This window comes from Penicillium odoratum (genome assembly GCF_028828045.1).
Source record: "Penicillium odoratum strain IBT 22623 chromosome Unknown utg000004l_segment0_segment0, whole genome shotgun sequence".
Classification (NCBI taxonomy): Eukaryota; Fungi; Ascomycota; class Eurotiomycetes; order Eurotiales; family Aspergillaceae; genus Penicillium; species Penicillium odoratum.
In genome coordinates, this window is record NW_026643146.1 from 474,534 (window position 1) to 491,316 (window position 16,783).

At 49.3% G+C, this 16,783-nt stretch overlaps 5 protein-coding genes across 5 annotated transcripts; 4 read left to right on the forward strand and 1 right to left on the reverse strand.

The window, feature by feature from the left end:
• Positions 1-1,632: 1,632 nt before the first annotated feature.
• On the forward strand, positions 1,633-4,602 carry agdC (putative alpha-glucosidase; the record flags this gene model as incomplete). The annotated part of the gene is made up of 7 exons (XM_057138370.1): positions 1,633-1,843; positions 1,892-2,499; positions 2,552-2,795; positions 2,843-2,920; positions 2,968-3,447; positions 3,491-3,599; positions 3,660-4,602. 7 exons carry the CDS (start codon positions 1,633-1,635, stop codon positions 4,600-4,602), a joined length of 2,673 nt encoding a protein of 890 aa, XP_056996577.1.
• Positions 4,603-6,931: 2,329 nt separating this feature from the next.
• N7520_004437 (glycoside hydrolase family 16 protein) lies at positions 6,932-8,263 on the forward strand (the record flags this gene model as incomplete). Its single annotated transcript, XM_057138371.1, has 2 exons — positions 6,932-7,291; positions 7,352-8,263. The coding sequence occupies 2 exons, from the start codon at positions 6,932-6,934 to the stop codon at positions 8,261-8,263; spliced, it is 1,272 nt and encodes a 423-aa protein (XP_056996578.1).
• A 1,851-nt stretch (positions 8,264-10,114) lies between these two features.
• N7520_004438 (uncharacterized protein) lies at positions 10,115-11,566 on the reverse strand (the record flags this gene model as incomplete). Its single annotated transcript, XM_057138372.1, has 1 exon — positions 10,115-11,566. One exon carries the CDS (start codon positions 11,564-11,566, stop codon positions 10,115-10,117), a length of 1,452 nt encoding a protein of 483 aa, XP_056996579.1.
• A 217-nt stretch (positions 11,567-11,783) lies between these two features.
• On the forward strand, positions 11,784-13,319 carry N7520_004439 (threonine--tRNA ligase MST1; the record flags this gene model as incomplete). The annotated part of the gene is made up of 1 exon (XM_057138373.1): positions 11,784-13,319. One exon carries the CDS (start codon positions 11,784-11,786, stop codon positions 13,317-13,319), a length of 1,536 nt encoding a protein of 511 aa, XP_056996580.1.
• Positions 13,320-14,453: 1,134 nt separating this feature from the next.
• N7520_004440 (2-isopropylmalate synthase) lies at positions 14,454-16,663 on the forward strand (the record flags this gene model as incomplete). The annotated part of the gene is made up of 6 exons (XM_057138374.1): positions 14,454-14,461; positions 14,527-14,671; positions 14,751-15,595; positions 15,646-15,675; positions 15,729-16,431; positions 16,484-16,663. 6 exons carry the CDS (start codon positions 14,454-14,456, stop codon positions 16,661-16,663), a joined length of 1,911 nt encoding a protein of 636 aa, XP_056996581.1.
• Between the last annotated feature and the right edge of the window lie 120 nt (positions 16,664-16,783).

The window sequence follows — 16,783 nt, forward strand, 5'->3', positions numbered from 1 at the left end:
GTCAGGTTAGTCATCTATGACCTGTCATAAGCTAAAGTAACGGACGGAAAAGGGGCCAAACATGCACTTGCACGGATTTTCATTGCAGAGAAAATTTGATGAGCAAATAATAGACTGATAGTTCATCATGTCCTCCACATTTGTCTACGAGCAGAAATACTTGGAGAACGACCGTGTCGCTCTTGAGCCATTCGATGTATCAGGCACCTATCACCTTCCCGCACGACAAAGCTGACTTAATGTACAGCCGAATATTCATGTGTCGAGATTCGTCGAGGAGATACAAAGTAGACCGGAGCTTCTCAAATACGTTGACTTTCCAAAATCCAAAAAGATGATGATTTCAAAGCAGTCTATGATACCATACACAAATCCACCGCGGACTTCCTATACGCTATTATTGATAAATCATCAACGGGTGGAGCATATGCCGGGACAATCAACCTCTTTTCCACGAACGCCATACACGCCACCGCAGAACTGGGCGTTCTGATCTTCTCGGCATTCCAACGCACTCATGTGGCAACGAACGCGATTGGTCTGATCCTCCAATATACTCTAGATCCACCGTCAGCTGGCGGTCTAGGTCTACGACGTATAGAGTGGAAGTGTCATTCTCAGAATCTGGCATCCCGAAGACTTGCTTTACGTATGGGATTCGAATTTGAAGGTATCGCGCGATGGCACCGTGCATCTGCGATTGGTAGTTCGGTGAAAGCTCTGGAGAAGAGGAATGGAACTCTAGGGGAATTAAGAAGAGGAATGGAACTCTAGGGGAATTACCGGGAAGACATACTGCTTCTTTCTCGATTGTATGGGAAGAGTGGGATGCAAAACGACCGGGAATTCTTGCACAGATGGTGCGGAAGCACTGATATGATTGTATGAGTTATGCACGGGGCATTTGGATCTTTCCCGGGGAAATCTTTATCATAATTCCTTCGTTGCTTGGGATTGTTCCACGTAAAGTCTCATGATTGTGGTATCACGATGGAACTCGGAGAGGATACTCTTGTCAAACCGACATACAACTATAAGCAACCCAAAGCGTCTTCGTGCATGCGAGAACAATGGCGGTCATTAGCAACATATATGTCTGCTCCAAATTACATATTCAGAAACACAGATCGTGTTTGAACAGATCGGTTTACAATGTACAAAAAGTATATGTAGGTTGACATCAGAATAGAGATCTCTGTGTCCCGCGGGTCAACCCTATTTTACCCCCACGATCGATCACTTTGACATCAGATCTCCGCAAATATAAACCACATAAGCCCCACATTTCACCTCGGTGTCTATTTCTTCTTGGCCAAGAGGATGAGGGGTTGCATCACAGACTCTGTAGATCGGCCAAGACCACAAATCCGGTAATTGCCCGCATCTCTGCATCAGATGAAGTATTTAGGCATGTGAACCATGCAGACCTTTAGGCCACTTGATATAACAATGATCGGATATTATCTTCCCATTCAGACCTGTCACCTCCTAACTTCTCCCTTTTCCCCCTTACCTATCCCGATCTATTTCCCTCACCAATTCCAAATTCAATTGGCATAAGAATTCGAATCTCTTTTTCTCATTTTCCTTTCCCCCTGCTGCGTATTCAACGTTTCCAGTTGAATCCTCAACATGTGGGGACTTCTCCTGTGCCTGTTGTCCCTTGTGGGCGCCGCAGTCATTGGAACTCGCGATGGCCCCGAACAGTGCCCTGGCTACAATGCCGTTAACATCCAGCAACATGATAACGCTCTCTTGGCTGACTTGGTCTTGGCCGGTGATGGATGTAACTTGTTTGGCTCTGATCTTCCTAACCTTAAACTGCTGGTAGAGTACCAGACCAGTGAGTTCCTCTCCTGCATCTCAAAGACGTGACTGGTTAATGAAATAGACAACCGCCTCCATGTTATGATCTACGATGCCGATGAGGAGGTTTATCAGGTTCCTGAGTCTGTGGTCTCTCGTCCTGCTCCTCAGAGCACTAGCAGTGATACTTCTGTCCTCCGCTTTGACTACCAGCGTGAGCCATTCAGCTTCAGGGTCCTGCGCAATGACGAAGTCCTATTTGACACAACGGACACCAACATCGTCTTTGAGTCTCAATATCTGAATCTTCGAACCTGGCTTCCGGAGGATCCCAACCTCTACGGCTTGGGTGAACATTCTGATTCATTGCGTATGTCAACCACAAACTACACTCGTACCCTATGGAACCGTGATGCATATAAGATTCCCGACAACACAAATCTGTACGGTAGCCACCCCATTTACGTGGATCACCGCGGAGATACAGGTACACACGGTGTCTTTTTCCTGAACTCCAACGGTATGGATGTGAAAATCGACAAATCCTACGAAGGAAGACAATTCTTAGAATACAATACCATTGGCGGTGTCTTGGACTTTTACTTCTTGGCGGGTCCGACCCCCAAGGATGTAAGCATGCAGTATTCGGAGATTGTTGGTCTTCCTGCCATGCAAAGCTATTGGACATTTGGTGTAAGTCAATCTTATCTACTGACTAACAGAGTATTTAAGCTAACGAATCTAGTTTCACCAATCCCGATACGGATACCAGGATGCGTACGAGGTAGCAGAGGTTGTCTACAACTACAGTCGTGCACACATTCCCCTGGAGACAATGTGGACAGATATTGACTACATGGACAAACGCCGAGTCTTCACTCTGGACCCTTTGCGATTCCCGTTGGAAATGATGACCGAGCTGGTGAACTACCTCCACAAGCACAATCAGCATTACATCATGATGGTTGATCCAGCTATCAGCGATAGCGGTACGTATCTCGCTAATCCAAAAAGACGTTATTCTAACGTGTTTTAGATAACGGTGCCTTCAACCGAGGCCAAGATCGCGGAGTCTTCCTCACAAATTCTGATCCCTCGGAGTCGCTGTACAGAGGTACGTATACCATCTCCCCTGAAGTCCTTGAATAACCCAATGGATAGGTGCGGTCTGGCCCGGTGTGACTGTCTGGCCTGACTGGTTCAACCCCGAGACCCAGTCTTATTGGAACGAAGAATTCGAGCGATTCTTCAACCCGCAAGACGGTGTCGACATTGATGGTCTGTGGATCGATATGAATGAAGCTTCCAACTTTTGTGTCTGGCCATGCTTGGACCCAGTGCTCTTCGCAGAAGACAACGGCTATCCTCCAGCCCCCCCTGCTACTCGTTCTCCCCCTCGCCCTTTGCCCGGTTTCCCCAAGGACTATCAACCCAGACCTGATAGAAAGCGATCACTTGTTCTGGACCGTCGTGGTACCCCGGGTCACAAGGCCGGACTTCCTGGTCGAGACCTGATTGCTCCTCTGTATAAGATTGGTAATGCTGCTGGATCCATCAGCAACAAGACTCTCGACACCAGTCTGATTCATGGTGGCGACAAAGGGTATTTTGAGTATGACACTCACAACCTCTATGGCACCAGTAGGTCATATCAGTCATTTCACTTGCATTTCTAACATTTTAGTGATGAGCTCTGCGTCTCGCGACGCCATGCTCGCGCGCCGTCCTAATGTCCGTCCATTGATTATTACACGAAGCACATTCGCTGGTGCTGGTGCTCATGTCGGTCACTGGTAAACATCCAAACTTACCTTACACCATCCAACTCTCTCTCTAACGATGATACTATACAGGCTCGGCGACAACGTCAGCCACTGGGACAAGTACCGTATCTCGATCGCCCAAATGCTAGAATTCGCCTCAATCTTCCAAGTGCCCATGACCGGATCCGACGTCTGTGGCTACAGTGGAGACACAACCGAAGAATTGTGCGCACGCTGGGCCACCCTAGGCGCATTCTATCCTTTCTATCGAAACCACAACGAGTTCGGCAGCATCGATCAGGAATTCTACCGTTGGCCCACCGTCGCCGATGCGGCTCGCAAGATCATCAATATCCGCTACCGACTTCTGGATTACCTGTACACCTCATTCCACCGCCAAACACAGACAGGCGAGCCATTCCTTCAGCCGCTCTTCTATGTTTACCCCGGTGATACGAATACATTCAACAACCAGCTCCAGTTCTTCTACGGTGATGCGATTCTCATATCCCCGGTACAAGATCAGGGTCAGACATCCGTCGACGCCTATTTCCCCGATGACCTATTCTATGACTGGCACACCGGTAAGGTGATAAAGGGATATGGAGAGACGATCACACTGACGAATATTGGAATTACCGAAATCCCGATCCATATCCGTGGTGGGTTCGTTATTCCTCTACGTTCGAAAAGCGCACAGACTACAACCGAGCTTCGTCGTCAAGGGTTCGAGCTTGTTGTTGCGCCGAATGCGGGTGGTTGTGCTACGGGTTCGCTGTATCTTGATGATGGCGAGTCTTTGAATCCGGATAGTACATCCACGGTGGAGTTTGAGTACGACAACGGCCAGTTGCATATTCGGGGTATTTTTGGTTATCAAGCTGAGAGTGTGGTCGTGGAATCTGTGACTGTGCTTGGTCAGGGAAATAGCCACGTTCGTCGGGGTGAGGATGTCAAATTCGATGCTGATCGCCAGGCTTTGACTAAGGTGGTTCATATTGAGTTGACTGGACCTACGGTTATCAGTATCTGATCATTATGATCCTGATACTTAATCTTATTTTGCGAGGGTTTTCGTTCCTGGAATGCGCCGCATTGGGGAAAATGTGGGGGTAACTGGGGCCGTTCACGAGTCATAGAACCAATTGAACTTATTTCCAGTTCCACTGAGACCTGTTTCAGTAAGCTGATTGCTAATCCTAAATATAGTTATCAGGCGAAAAAACCTATGTGTCACTTGATCTAAAAAACGTCACGCCTGAATCTCCGCCACATATTCTTCAGCCCCATGAATAGCAAGTAACTTTTGAGCTCCCAACCTCCACTCCAGTGGATTCTCCAAACCTTCCAGCTTCAACCCACTACTCATCCGAGACTTGGTCCGAATCCAACCTCGTGCGAACCGGCAATCTCCCAATCAATAATACCCACCGCCCCAGTATCAGGAACATTCTCGTTACTGCGTTTCTTGTAATATCGTAGCGAGGTTAAAACTTGGTTCTTGTCTATGGACAAAGTCTAATGTTGTAGCTTCTCGAGAATATTATGCGGGGACGCTTATCTTGACCTTGCAGAATGCGGAGTTGCCCATTGACCACACCGCCGAACAGTCCCCTGCATCGTACACTAGCTCGATTTTCGGGTCTGTTGGTGACTGTACGCTCGTAGGTGATGGGATAGGCGCTGTAGTGACCATACAACTGACATATAGCAGGTAGATGTGTCACATGAACCTTTTGACCGGTGGAAGAAAAGAGGACCAATAAGCCATTCTTCTGCATTGACCTGTGTTATTGGTTCTCGAACAGCAGGTACATAGGGTCGATATGCAGGCCATCAGCGGGGGTTTGTGATGTAGGTGGAAATCAAGGGGGTTGTGGCTGTTATACACATCTACTACTGATGTACTCCGTACTTGGGCCGAGTATATTGCAGCTGAATGAGTGAATATTGGCAGTTGGCAGGTGCTGCTGCAGCTGTAGCTGCAGGCTGCCCTCAAGATTTAGATCGCGACAGTTTGACTAATCTTCTGTGCATGACAACGGCTTTCTACATAAAGTCGGTGTGGGGGTAAGCAACTGATAGGCTCGAGCATGTTTTAACGCACGGATGCTTCAGCCTCATGTCCAAAATTTCAAAATGCTATAGGAAATCGTTGGCGAGAGCCGACAGTAATAGTGCATTACCTAGGCAATGATTTGTACTTGTACATCTGATATCATCATCTGCACTTAGATACATATCCTGCTTGTATGTATATTAACTTAGGAATCATGTTTACATATTACGCCCACTTATGAGTTGATCGAGCTATAGGTACCAGAGCCAAGCAATTGGTTCCTGCATCAACCCAGAAATTTCAGGACTAAAAAGTCAAATGATCGGGTCCCTACCAAGCGAGGGACACTATTAATATATTTTATCCTATAAGAAAATTCTATCTTAACAAATGACCCATCCTAGTCTCCGCTTTTGCCTAAAGTTAACTAGTGGACGGGCTACTCCGTCTTGTGGTGCAGTGGACGGTCGCAGTGTCCAGTGCACGGGCGCTTTAGGCTCGGGGGATCCGTATTGAGTCGGCAAATCGAAGCGACTTGAGTTGTTATTACTAAATAAGAAACTTTGCGAAATAATCCAACATTGGTTTATTTTTACCGCGTGAAAGAAATGATGGCTCACCTGCAGGGTCTACAGGGCAGTGTAGGGTCTTTGTTTCACGACAGTGTCTTGGATCGGGTAATTTATGTATAGTGGATCTTAGGACGCTCAAGCGCTTACGCTGTGAGCAAAATCAATCCTGTAACATGATCATCCGGGATGATCGGCCGATCCTCATTATCCTCTATGGCTCTATGCAATACTGAACGATATAGGAGTATAGTAGTTTCAGGGGATCTAGGAGTAGAAACAAGAAGGGAATAGAAGGGAGTGGGAGTTCAAAGATAAAAATACATCTTAGGCAGTTGATAACGTGGTCTCCAATGTCTCAGTTTGCCCAAGTTTCCACTGTGTCCCCCAGCAGCTCATGTGCTGACTCCACCTCGATCCCTGGGGCGGCATTTCCACGCCGAGAACCAATCATATTCTGTCGCTTGGACCCGAGGGATATCCCTGAAGTCCTCAGCCTCCTGCTTTTTTGGGTTTTTACCTTTCAATGTATTGTAAACTATGGAAAGTGTAAAAGTTGGATACAAGAGGACCCACCAGCCACCGCAACCATGGAGCATAGTACTGTACTGCCTGTGCTTGAACCCGGGGACTAGTTTGATCCACTTTGGATTTCTTTATAAATCCCAGCCTTTCTCCCTAATTTATCTTTCACTTTGTCTATATCCGGGTTGTGCATTGTTTATATTTCTATCATGCCTTCTATCATCAAGTTCGCTGCGGCGGCTCTTGCCGTGGCTCAAGCCTCGGCTCAGACTTACACCTCTTGCAACCCTCTCGACAAGACTTGTCCTTCTGACAAGGGTTCTACTGAGTCAAGCCTGAGCTTCGACTTCACCCAGAGCTTGGATCAGTGGACTACCACTGCTGGAACTGTCGATACCACCTCCAATGGTGCCGCCTTCACCCTTGCCAAGAAGGGTGATGCCCCTACCATTGAGACCGATTTCTATATCTTCTTCGGTGAGGTTTCGGTCGTCATGAAGGCCGCTCCGGGTACCGGCATCGTGAGCAGTCTCGTTTTCGAGTCTGACGATCTTGATGAGATCGATTGGGTAAGCATTGACATTCCTTCTCCCCGCATTCCTCTTTATGCATCTTCTAACATCGTATAGGAGGCTCTTGGTGGCGATTTCACCACCATTGAGACCAATTACTTCGGTAAGGGTGATACCACCACCTACGACCGTGCCACCTGGCCCGCCGTCTCCGACCCCCAGAACGACTGGCACACCTACACTGTGAACTGGCAGAAGGATGCCACCACCTGGTCCATCGATGGCGCCGTCGTCCGCACTCTCAATTACGCCGATGCTAAGAGCGGAACCCGCTACCCCCAGACCCCCATGCGCATCCGTATTGGTATCTGGGCCGGTGGCGACCCGGACAACGCCGAGGGAACCATCGAGTGGGCTGGTGGCGAGACCGACTACGCTGATGCCCCCTTCACCATGTACGTGAAGTCCGTGGAGATCACGAACGCCAACCCTGCCGAGTCGTACACCTACAGCGACACCACCGGTTCCATGGACAGCATCGAGTTGAGCGGTGCTTCTGCCCTCACCCAGACTGATAGCACTACTTCCACTACTTCCGCCACTTCTACCACTTCTACCACTTCTACCAGCTCCAAGTCTACTGAGACTACCACCGCTGCTACTACCCTGGCTACCACTACTCACTCCTCATCCGCTTCTACCACCAAGGGCTCATCCACCACTTCCTCCGATAGCTCCTCGGTCTCTGGCAGCACCTCCAGCTCGGAGACCACCTCCAGCTCCAAATCCGCTAGCTCGGGTTCCGTTACTCCCTCCGGCTTCTCCAGCTCAGCTGCTGGTTCAAGCTCTGCCTCTACCGGCAGCAGCACCACGGGCTCTGGCTCCAGCTCCAGCGGTTCCTCTTCAAGCTCCGGTTCCACCGCTGCCCCCAGTGCAAGCCCAACCTACAACGCGGCTGCCAACGTGGCATCCAACTACCTCGGCCCCATCTCCATCCTGGCCCTGGTCACTGCCTTCCTCCAGCTGTAAAATGACGACAATGCCTAACGCCTCATTGATGAAGCAAATCGCACTGGTCTGGAACCGGATGCTTTGGAAATGATACGAGGCGTCTCTGTTTGGATCTGTATCTTTTTTTGGGTTCACGGTTCATATGGTGTCATGTATTTCACTTATGAGTCTCATGTTGTATCTATCTTATATATCTAGATCTTAGATCTGTCACTAATTCATGCCTTCGGGTTACCGATATATTCTGTCTTTGCATGTAATGCCTAGCCCTCAATCCATCATAACAAGACCTAAACCTGAATCTTGACCGGTCATGCAAGGACGCGTGCCGAGACTTAGCATGCATGGCATTTGCATCCCATCTACCCTATTTTCAATTGCTGCAGCCTTATGCATTGTGTAACGTAATAGTGCGATAGCTTAACCAGCCGGTCTTCCCGATACCAGTACTTTCATATCCAAATCCAAGAAATTGACTTCCAGTACCTGTTTCCTTAGATAGTATAACCATGGACCAAAAATGTTGAGTTCTTGCCCTGGAAGCTTAAAGAACTTTCTCTCTCACTAATTCTAGCTATTTCTAATACCTCGGGTATATTTGCCTGGAATCTAACAAAAATAGTCAGAATCTACCATGGAACCATCTTCTGAGCAAGTTTTCTTTACACCATTATCCATTCAGGGTCCATCGACCGACCTGGATTGTAAATTGTATTGCGATTGGCTCATCAAAGAATAGATGGAGAACCCTTGTTTTTGTTCCATGGTTCAAGTATTCCCGAACCGTGGGAGCGATATGGCAATTCTATTCAAACTTGATAGAAAGTGACATATATATAGTACAATATAAAGAAATTCTTCGAGTTGGATTCAAATGTTAGGAGTTCAATGTATTGAAATGTGGAATAGCTTTCAGTAAGAAGAAATCCAATTAAAATCAAGCAATAAAAAAAATTTGGCAGGATTCGAACGTGGATCTCGTGCGAGTCAGTGAAAATCCGAAAAAAGCAGAACCGCGGTCAAGACAGAGTAGACCTCAGAAGAAGTGGAGTCTTGAACAGATTCCATCTCCTCGCGAATACGTTCTAGTTCCACATCCTCTGACTTCACAGATATCACATATTAAAAATAACATGCTGAACAAGTCCAGTCAATGAAGACATCAGAAGACATCAGCTCTTTAATTTTATGCCCCGTCCCTAGGATGCCGATGCGCTTAATATACGCTTCCTGAGAATCGTCAAGAAAGACCTGCTCGAGTATGAGTGATATTTTGGATGCTAGTATTCTGCAAGATTTCTGTGCGGTTTTCAAATCCTCACAGAAATCTCCGGGTTTGGATTGAATGTTGCTGTTTATTAGATCGGCTTTGTAAAGATGATGGAGTGTGGGGGGAGATGGGTGCACGTTAGGTGGAATACTACTTCTGGTAATTGATGGTTTTGTATTTCGTACTTAATTGAATTGCCGAGGTGAGCAATCAGCGTGGAGATGGTTGCTGGTACTTTTGAAGCCTGACATGATGCCCAGGTGGAGTACCGGTAGAGAACTGTATTGATCGTGATGTCCGAAGTGCTGCTAGGCAACCATTAATCGCTGTCATTCTGGGTGATTCCAGGGTTCTATCCGTGCGTCCAATAAATCTCTCCCCATGGATAGTAAAGTATTGTACTGTAAATTCAGGGGCTCACGCCATGTAATTAATCAACCTACTCGCTATGATATGACTCGTCCTAGCTATGCAAACATAAAACAAATGAACACGATGATATGGTCCAATCTGATCCACACACCACTACCGCCCGGTGGACCTGCAAAAATCCCTGATAAGACCCTACAATGGCCCCACTGGTAATACCAAGTGGATCATCACCAGGTGGGGCCCAGCCGAGCACGCTGGACGTCGCGTAATTGTCGTGACAGGTCGGCCACCGAATCAGCCACGGGACGATGGTGCGTCGCAGCAAGTCTCAACAATGCAAGGGTCGTTACAGGCTGTGAATTAGCCTTCATATCCTCGGATTCGGAAGCAGAGCCTGAATCCGAAGGGGTGGACCAGTCACCTGTCGATCGCGACCAGCGTGATCCGAAAGAGGCATAGCCTAAGGAATTCAGAACAGCGAACAACCCCGTCCCGTCCGACTCGCCCCCTCCTGCTGTTGCAGTTTCTCCACCAGAAGCTGAAGCCGGCAGGGAGCCCTTGCGTTCTTCCCGTGCGACAATCCCATCCACGGCCTCGAGATGGTCGTCTAAAGTACTGAAGCGCGTACCAAGCGAGTCCGCCTTTGTGCGGATCTGGGCGCGTAGACGGTCGAGGTATTCTGCGCGACGCCGCATTTGAGCTGCAAGGCGCGTGTCGCGTGCAATTGAGACGGACCCGGTTGGTTCTTGGGTTGGTGGGGAGGACAGGAGGCTTTCGACGGCGGAGCGGAGGTCAGCGCGAAGTGAGTCGAATTCCCAGGCTGCGGCGCGGAGTGCTTGGTCGCTTCCTTGAAACTCTAGGTCGAGGGCGTTGCGCACGTCTGGGAAGACGGATTGAAGTTTATCTTGGAGGTCGTAGAGCATGGACTCGCTTTCTTGGAGAGTCTTGGTGAGAGGTGAGAGGGTTTGGAGGGTTGTCTCGAAGATGCTCTCGAGGTCTTGTTGGGATGTTGTGATACTTTCCTCGGGGGTGACAGGGTTGGCTGATGGGTAGAAGGGGTTATTTTGGGGTTTGAGCTTAACGCAGCTTTCTGGGTATATGGCTTTGACCGCGGGGAGATGACAGAGGTCTTGGAGTTGGAAGACGATCTCCGGGAGAACTAGTAGGTGAAAGATGAAGGCGATTAAAAGGCCGTTGATTGCTGTGCGTACGAGACCTCCTTGACAGAATGATGTGAACTTTGCGATCGAGCCTTGTTGCGGGGTTGGGACAGACGAGCCTGCGTCTTGGCTCCCAGGTACAGTGCTGGACGGTTGTTTATTGCGAGTTGACGATGTCTTGCATCTCTTTCTCATGGATGGTTGGTCTTTTGGGCGAATACCAGGCGCGACCCATGATGCTTCGGAAATGGGAACCTCGTAGATAGAAGGCATGATAAGCTCCGGGCCTGATATGGTCCATGATGAGGATGTCAGCGACTCTGTTGACTCTGTTGTGTCGTTCTTGTTTCGCGCGGATTTAGATCTCTGGGGAGTTGGGCTCGTCGGCTCCTGGGGATCACCCGGGTCCGTTTTTGGGGCCGATGCAGTCTTTGGGTCTTTCTCTTGAATCGAGGATGTAGCTATCACCCAGGACTCGCCCAGCATCGAGGAATCTGAGATGCGAGGTTGCTCCGGCATGGCGCTGTGAACATATCCGCTCAGCGAGAAAATCAACCCGTGCTTAATAGAGTCCAAGGTCGTTAAACAAAAAAAGATAGTGTTTAATGTATCATCGAACAACTCTGATCGGTCGTACAGCTGTTGTAAGCGCGCTGATCCCGCCCTGTACTCTGTAAAGCGGTGGAGAAGAAAGTCCCGTTCGGCAGGAAAACGCAACGGCTTTTCAGCAACAACCATGCGCCCACTCACTCGACTTCGACCACACCTCAACAGAGCTCTGCAGTTGCAGACTTTAAGGCCGCAATGGCTGTCAACTTCAGCAATTCGCCGCTGTTCCTGCGGCGACGCTGCCAATAAGGTCGAATCCATACCTTCTACCGACCACCGAGCTCTGGGCACCACGCAAGAGCTCTTCACCTCCTCCGTCTATAGTCCTGGGTCTCCTCTTTTTCTCCCCAATGGCACACATGTCATCAACAAGCTTATCTCCTTCCTACGAGCCCAATATCTTCAGTACGGCTTCCGCGAAGTCCTAACTCCGTCCATCTACAAACGATCGCTCTGGGAGGTGTCAGGTCATTGGCAAAACTACAAAGATGATATGTACGAGGTGACTGGCCGCGGCGCGAGTGGTGAAACAGAGGGCGAGGTAGGAGAAGATGAATCCTACGGGCTCAAGCCAATGAACTGTCCAGGGCACTGCCTGCTCTTTAAATCACAGAACCATTCCTACCGCGAATTGCCGGTGCGATACGCCGACTTCAGTCCTCTACATCGAAATGAAATTTCAGGCTCGTTGACCGGTCTAACGCGAGTGCGCCGGTTCCACCAGGACGATGGCCACATCTTCTGCCGGCCACAGCAGATCAAGTCGGAGATCGCATCGGCATTGGGATTTGTCGAGATGGCCATGAAGACCTTTGGGCTGGGTCCATACCGATTGGTGCTTTCGACCCGACCCGAGACTGATTACATTGGAACTTTGGAAATGTGGGAGAATGCGGAGAACCAGTTGCGCCAGGCCCTGGACAGCACTGGTCGAGAGTGGGCGCTGAATGAAGGTGATGGCGCTTTCTACGGGCCCAAGATTGATATCCAGCTTCAGGACCAGGCCGGTAAATTTCATCAGCTGTCGACTATCCAGCTGGATATGAACTTGCCCCAGCGATTTGGGCTGGAGTACCAAGTCGCTGAGGGAGAGGAGGACTATAACCCGGCCACACCAGGATTTGCAACTCCTGTCTTGGTGCATCGGGCTATTTTCGGCTCCCTAGAACGATTCCTGGCATTGTTGATGGAGCAACATGGCGGCCACTGGCCATTCTGGCTGTCTCCGCGTCAAGGAATTATCCTAACGGTCAACCAGGACGAAGCAGTCGTGAAGCAAGCACAAGAAGCGGCGGCTAAATTCTCTGGATTCCGAGTCCTTCAGAATGGCACCGAGCCGCCACGTCCATTGTCATCACTTGATTCCACCTTCCTGATGGATGTTGACACTAGCGCTCAGACCCTGGGTAAGAAGATCCAACGCGCCAAGCAAATGAAGTATAACCTTATCTTTATTCTGGGTCCGCGTGACCTGGCCGATGGTAGCATCACGGTCGACGTTTCTGGGCAGATGCAGAGCAGGACCGATGCGGATGCGCAGCAGTTCCGAACTTTAATCCGGTCCCAGCTGGGTGACGATGCGCTACAGAACCCTCGGGCTGTGAAGCTTAAGCTGGATGAGGTGCATCCATTGCTGGTGCAATTTGAGAAGAATTTCCTGTGACGGATGCATTGAGCTGTAGAATACTTTAAGCGAACCTGTACTATAGACCATATTGATTATCCAAAACATATATGCCCGACAATACCTAATTTGAAGATCCAACCTTGAGACCTTGCATGTGGGATCCTTCAATCAACGGTTAGATGCATTCCAAGGTTATAGTATAGCTCCATGCACATGCCCAGGCCCTGTGTGTACTAAGCACTCGAGACATATGTATCGTGCGGCTTGACTTGCCCACGTAGATGTACAACAATATGTATGGTTATATATTGTATAGGTACTTCGTACAGTACATATCAAAGTAGCGGAAACATTGGAAGCTCCAAGGTTCTAAGTTGCTGCACATCGGGTTTTCCTAGATGCCACATGCATCTGCTACACTCATAACTTTCTAGAGACACCTGAACATTCAAATGCATATTGCAATCGCAAATTCTTTAACGTCGAGTCCACGGGTAGCCCGTGGATCTAGCTTTAAATGCCGATCACTAAAACGGAAAGGCGCGAAGCTAGCAGAAACTAGATACATTTCATGCTCTTGAGCCAAGCGACGATATCCGAACCGTAACGTGAAAATATTCGCTACGACCTACATTAATATACGTATGTACCAACCAACTACCACCGTGGACCTGAGATATGCGAGATACGCGGTTAGTCTCGGAGTGGAACTATTAGAATGCTCCGAACTCGGGCCCAATCTACATAATTGCCACTGTCAACCAGCGTTGGCATATGCCACCTTGTACTTCAAGTATTGTAAGATATATCAAATTGGATCAGTAACAGAGTCCAGGTAGGACTAGAAGATGCTTGACACCAAGAATAGACAGATCTGCATGACTGGTAAACCAATATTAGAGTAGTTTGACGAGAAGGGGCTCCACGTGACTCCGCTGTCGGCGCCGAAAACTCGGCGTCATCGACGATCCAGTGGTTTTTTGAGTCACAAATTCCCTTCTCTTCATTGGCTTCTTATTTTCTGCATTTTAAAACGAAGCGATTTTCATTCAGAATCCTTCAATATCGCCTTACTCTCTCAGATATACCCAGGTTGAGTATACTCAACAGCATCTGTCCTGTCATATCTTATCATACCTGTCTCCCCGCGGTACCCCGCCATCAGCCGCCATGCCGATGTATGTTGATATTTGCCTATTGGATGACCAACACCAATATAGTTTGGATATTGACGATTTCACAGGCTCAAGGATCCCTCCAAAAAGTACAAGCCGTTCAAGCCTTTGAATCTGCCTAACCGCCAATGGCCTAACAAGACCATCGACCGGGCTCCCCGGTGGTTGGCGACCGACCTTCGTGATGGCAACCAGAGTCTCCCTGACCCAATGGTAAACAATCGAACTTACCCACGTTGTTGCCATGAAGCAGTTGAGAAGAATTTGACTAACATCTTATGTTAAAATATAGGATGGTGAACAAAAGCTCAAGTTCTTCAAGATGCTGGTGGAGATTGGTTACAAGGAAATCGAAGTCTCATTCCCCGCCGCCTCTCAAATCGATTTTGACTTCACCCGCCGCCTTGTCGAGGAGCCAGGTCTGACCCCCGACGATGTCTGGCTCCAAGTCCTCGCTCCTTGCCGTGAGGATCTGATCCGCCGCACCGTCGACTCTCTCACTGGCGCTAAGAAGGCCATCCTGCACATCTACCTTGCCACCAGCCCATGCTTCCGTCAGATCGTCTTCAACATGGACAAGAAGCAAAGCTTAGAAAAGGCCGTCGCGTGTGCCAAGTATGCCCGATCAATCACCAAGGATGACCCCGCCCAGGCTGGCACAGAGTGGCAGTTCGAGTTTTCACCAGAGACCTTCTCCGACACCGAGCCCGATTTCGCCATTGAGGTTTGCGAGGCTGTCAAGGCTGCTTGGGAGCCCACTGTTGAGAACCCTATTATTTTCAACTTGCCCGCCACAGTCGAGATGTCCACCCCCAATGTCTACGCTGATCAGATCGAGTACTTCTGCAACAACATGACTGAGCGCGAGAAGTTCGTCGTCTCTCTCCACCCCCACAATGACCGAGGCTGTGCTATCGCTGCTGCTGAGTTGGCGCAGATGGCCGGTGCTCAACGTGTTGAAGGTACCCTTTTCGGTAACGGCGAGCGTACTGGTAACGTTGACTTGGTCACGCTTGCCCTGAACCTTTACACACAAGGTGTTTCGCCGAATGTCGACTTCTCAGATATTTGCTCCGTTATTAAGGTTGTGGAGGAGAGTAATAAGATCCCTGTCAACGAGCGCTGGCCATATGGAGGGTATGCTTCCCATTGCTCCCATTTTGAACTCATTGCTAACGCTCTACCAGATTGCTTGTTACTTCAGCGTTTTCCGGAAGGTATGACTCAGTTTTAGTGCTTCAAAATGTCTCTCATGCTGATCTTCTTCCAGTCACCAAGATGCAGTTCTCAAGGGTTTCAAGCTGCGCGAGCAGGCCAAGGCAACCGACGACGACGAGTGGAGGATGCCTTATCTCCCTCTCGACCCTCAGGACATCGGACGGACATACGAGGCCGTCATTCGTGTCAACTCACAGAGCGGAAAGGGTGGTGCCGCCTGGGTCATTTTGCGCAGCCTGGAGCTGGATCTCCCCCGTGCTCTGCAGATCGAGTTCAGCAAGATTGTCCAACAAGCTACCGAGGATGCCAACCGCGAGCTGCGACCTGCCGAGGTCGTTCATTTGTTCGAGGAGTCTTACCACCTGAAGTCGAACCCGCGCTTCAACCTTATCGATTACAACATCACCACCGACCGCTCGCAATCTCCTGCCCCGCCTGAGCCCGGCAAGGCTCTTAACACTAAGAACCACAAGCGTCGCTTCACGGGTGTTATTGAAATCGACAACGTCCAGCACGCCATTACAGGTGTCGGTTCCGGTGCTCTTTCGTCCCTTGCTGCAGCTCTCGCTTCTCTTGGTATTGATCTCGATGTCGTCGATTACAAGGAGCACTCTATTGGTCTCGGTCGTGACGTGAAGGCTGCTACATACATTAACTGTACCGCAGCGGGCAGCAAGGAGAAGGTTTGGGGTGTCGGTATCCACGCCGACGTGGTACAAGCATCGCTTATTGCGATGCTGAGTGCTGCTAGCTCGGTAAGCTATCAGGGTATCAAGTTACAGCCGAAATGATTCTAATCTATTTTAGTTCCTCACAAACAGTGCCGGCTCCCCGGCTCCTTTCCGTCCCATTCGCTCCAACACCCTCACCAACGAGGACATTCAGGCTCTCCAGCAGTTGACTGACGCCCCCGAGGCGGTCACTGCTAACGGTGGTCTGAGCGCGAAGGTCAACATTGAGCAGCTCACCAAGCAAGCTGAGACCTAAATGGCTTAAAAGTGATTCGAAATTTTTTACCAGCAGTTAGCACGTAATGCATGTCTATGACTTTATACCATTTGAAGATCAATCTGAATCACGTAATGTAGCTGGAAGTATTCTATACAG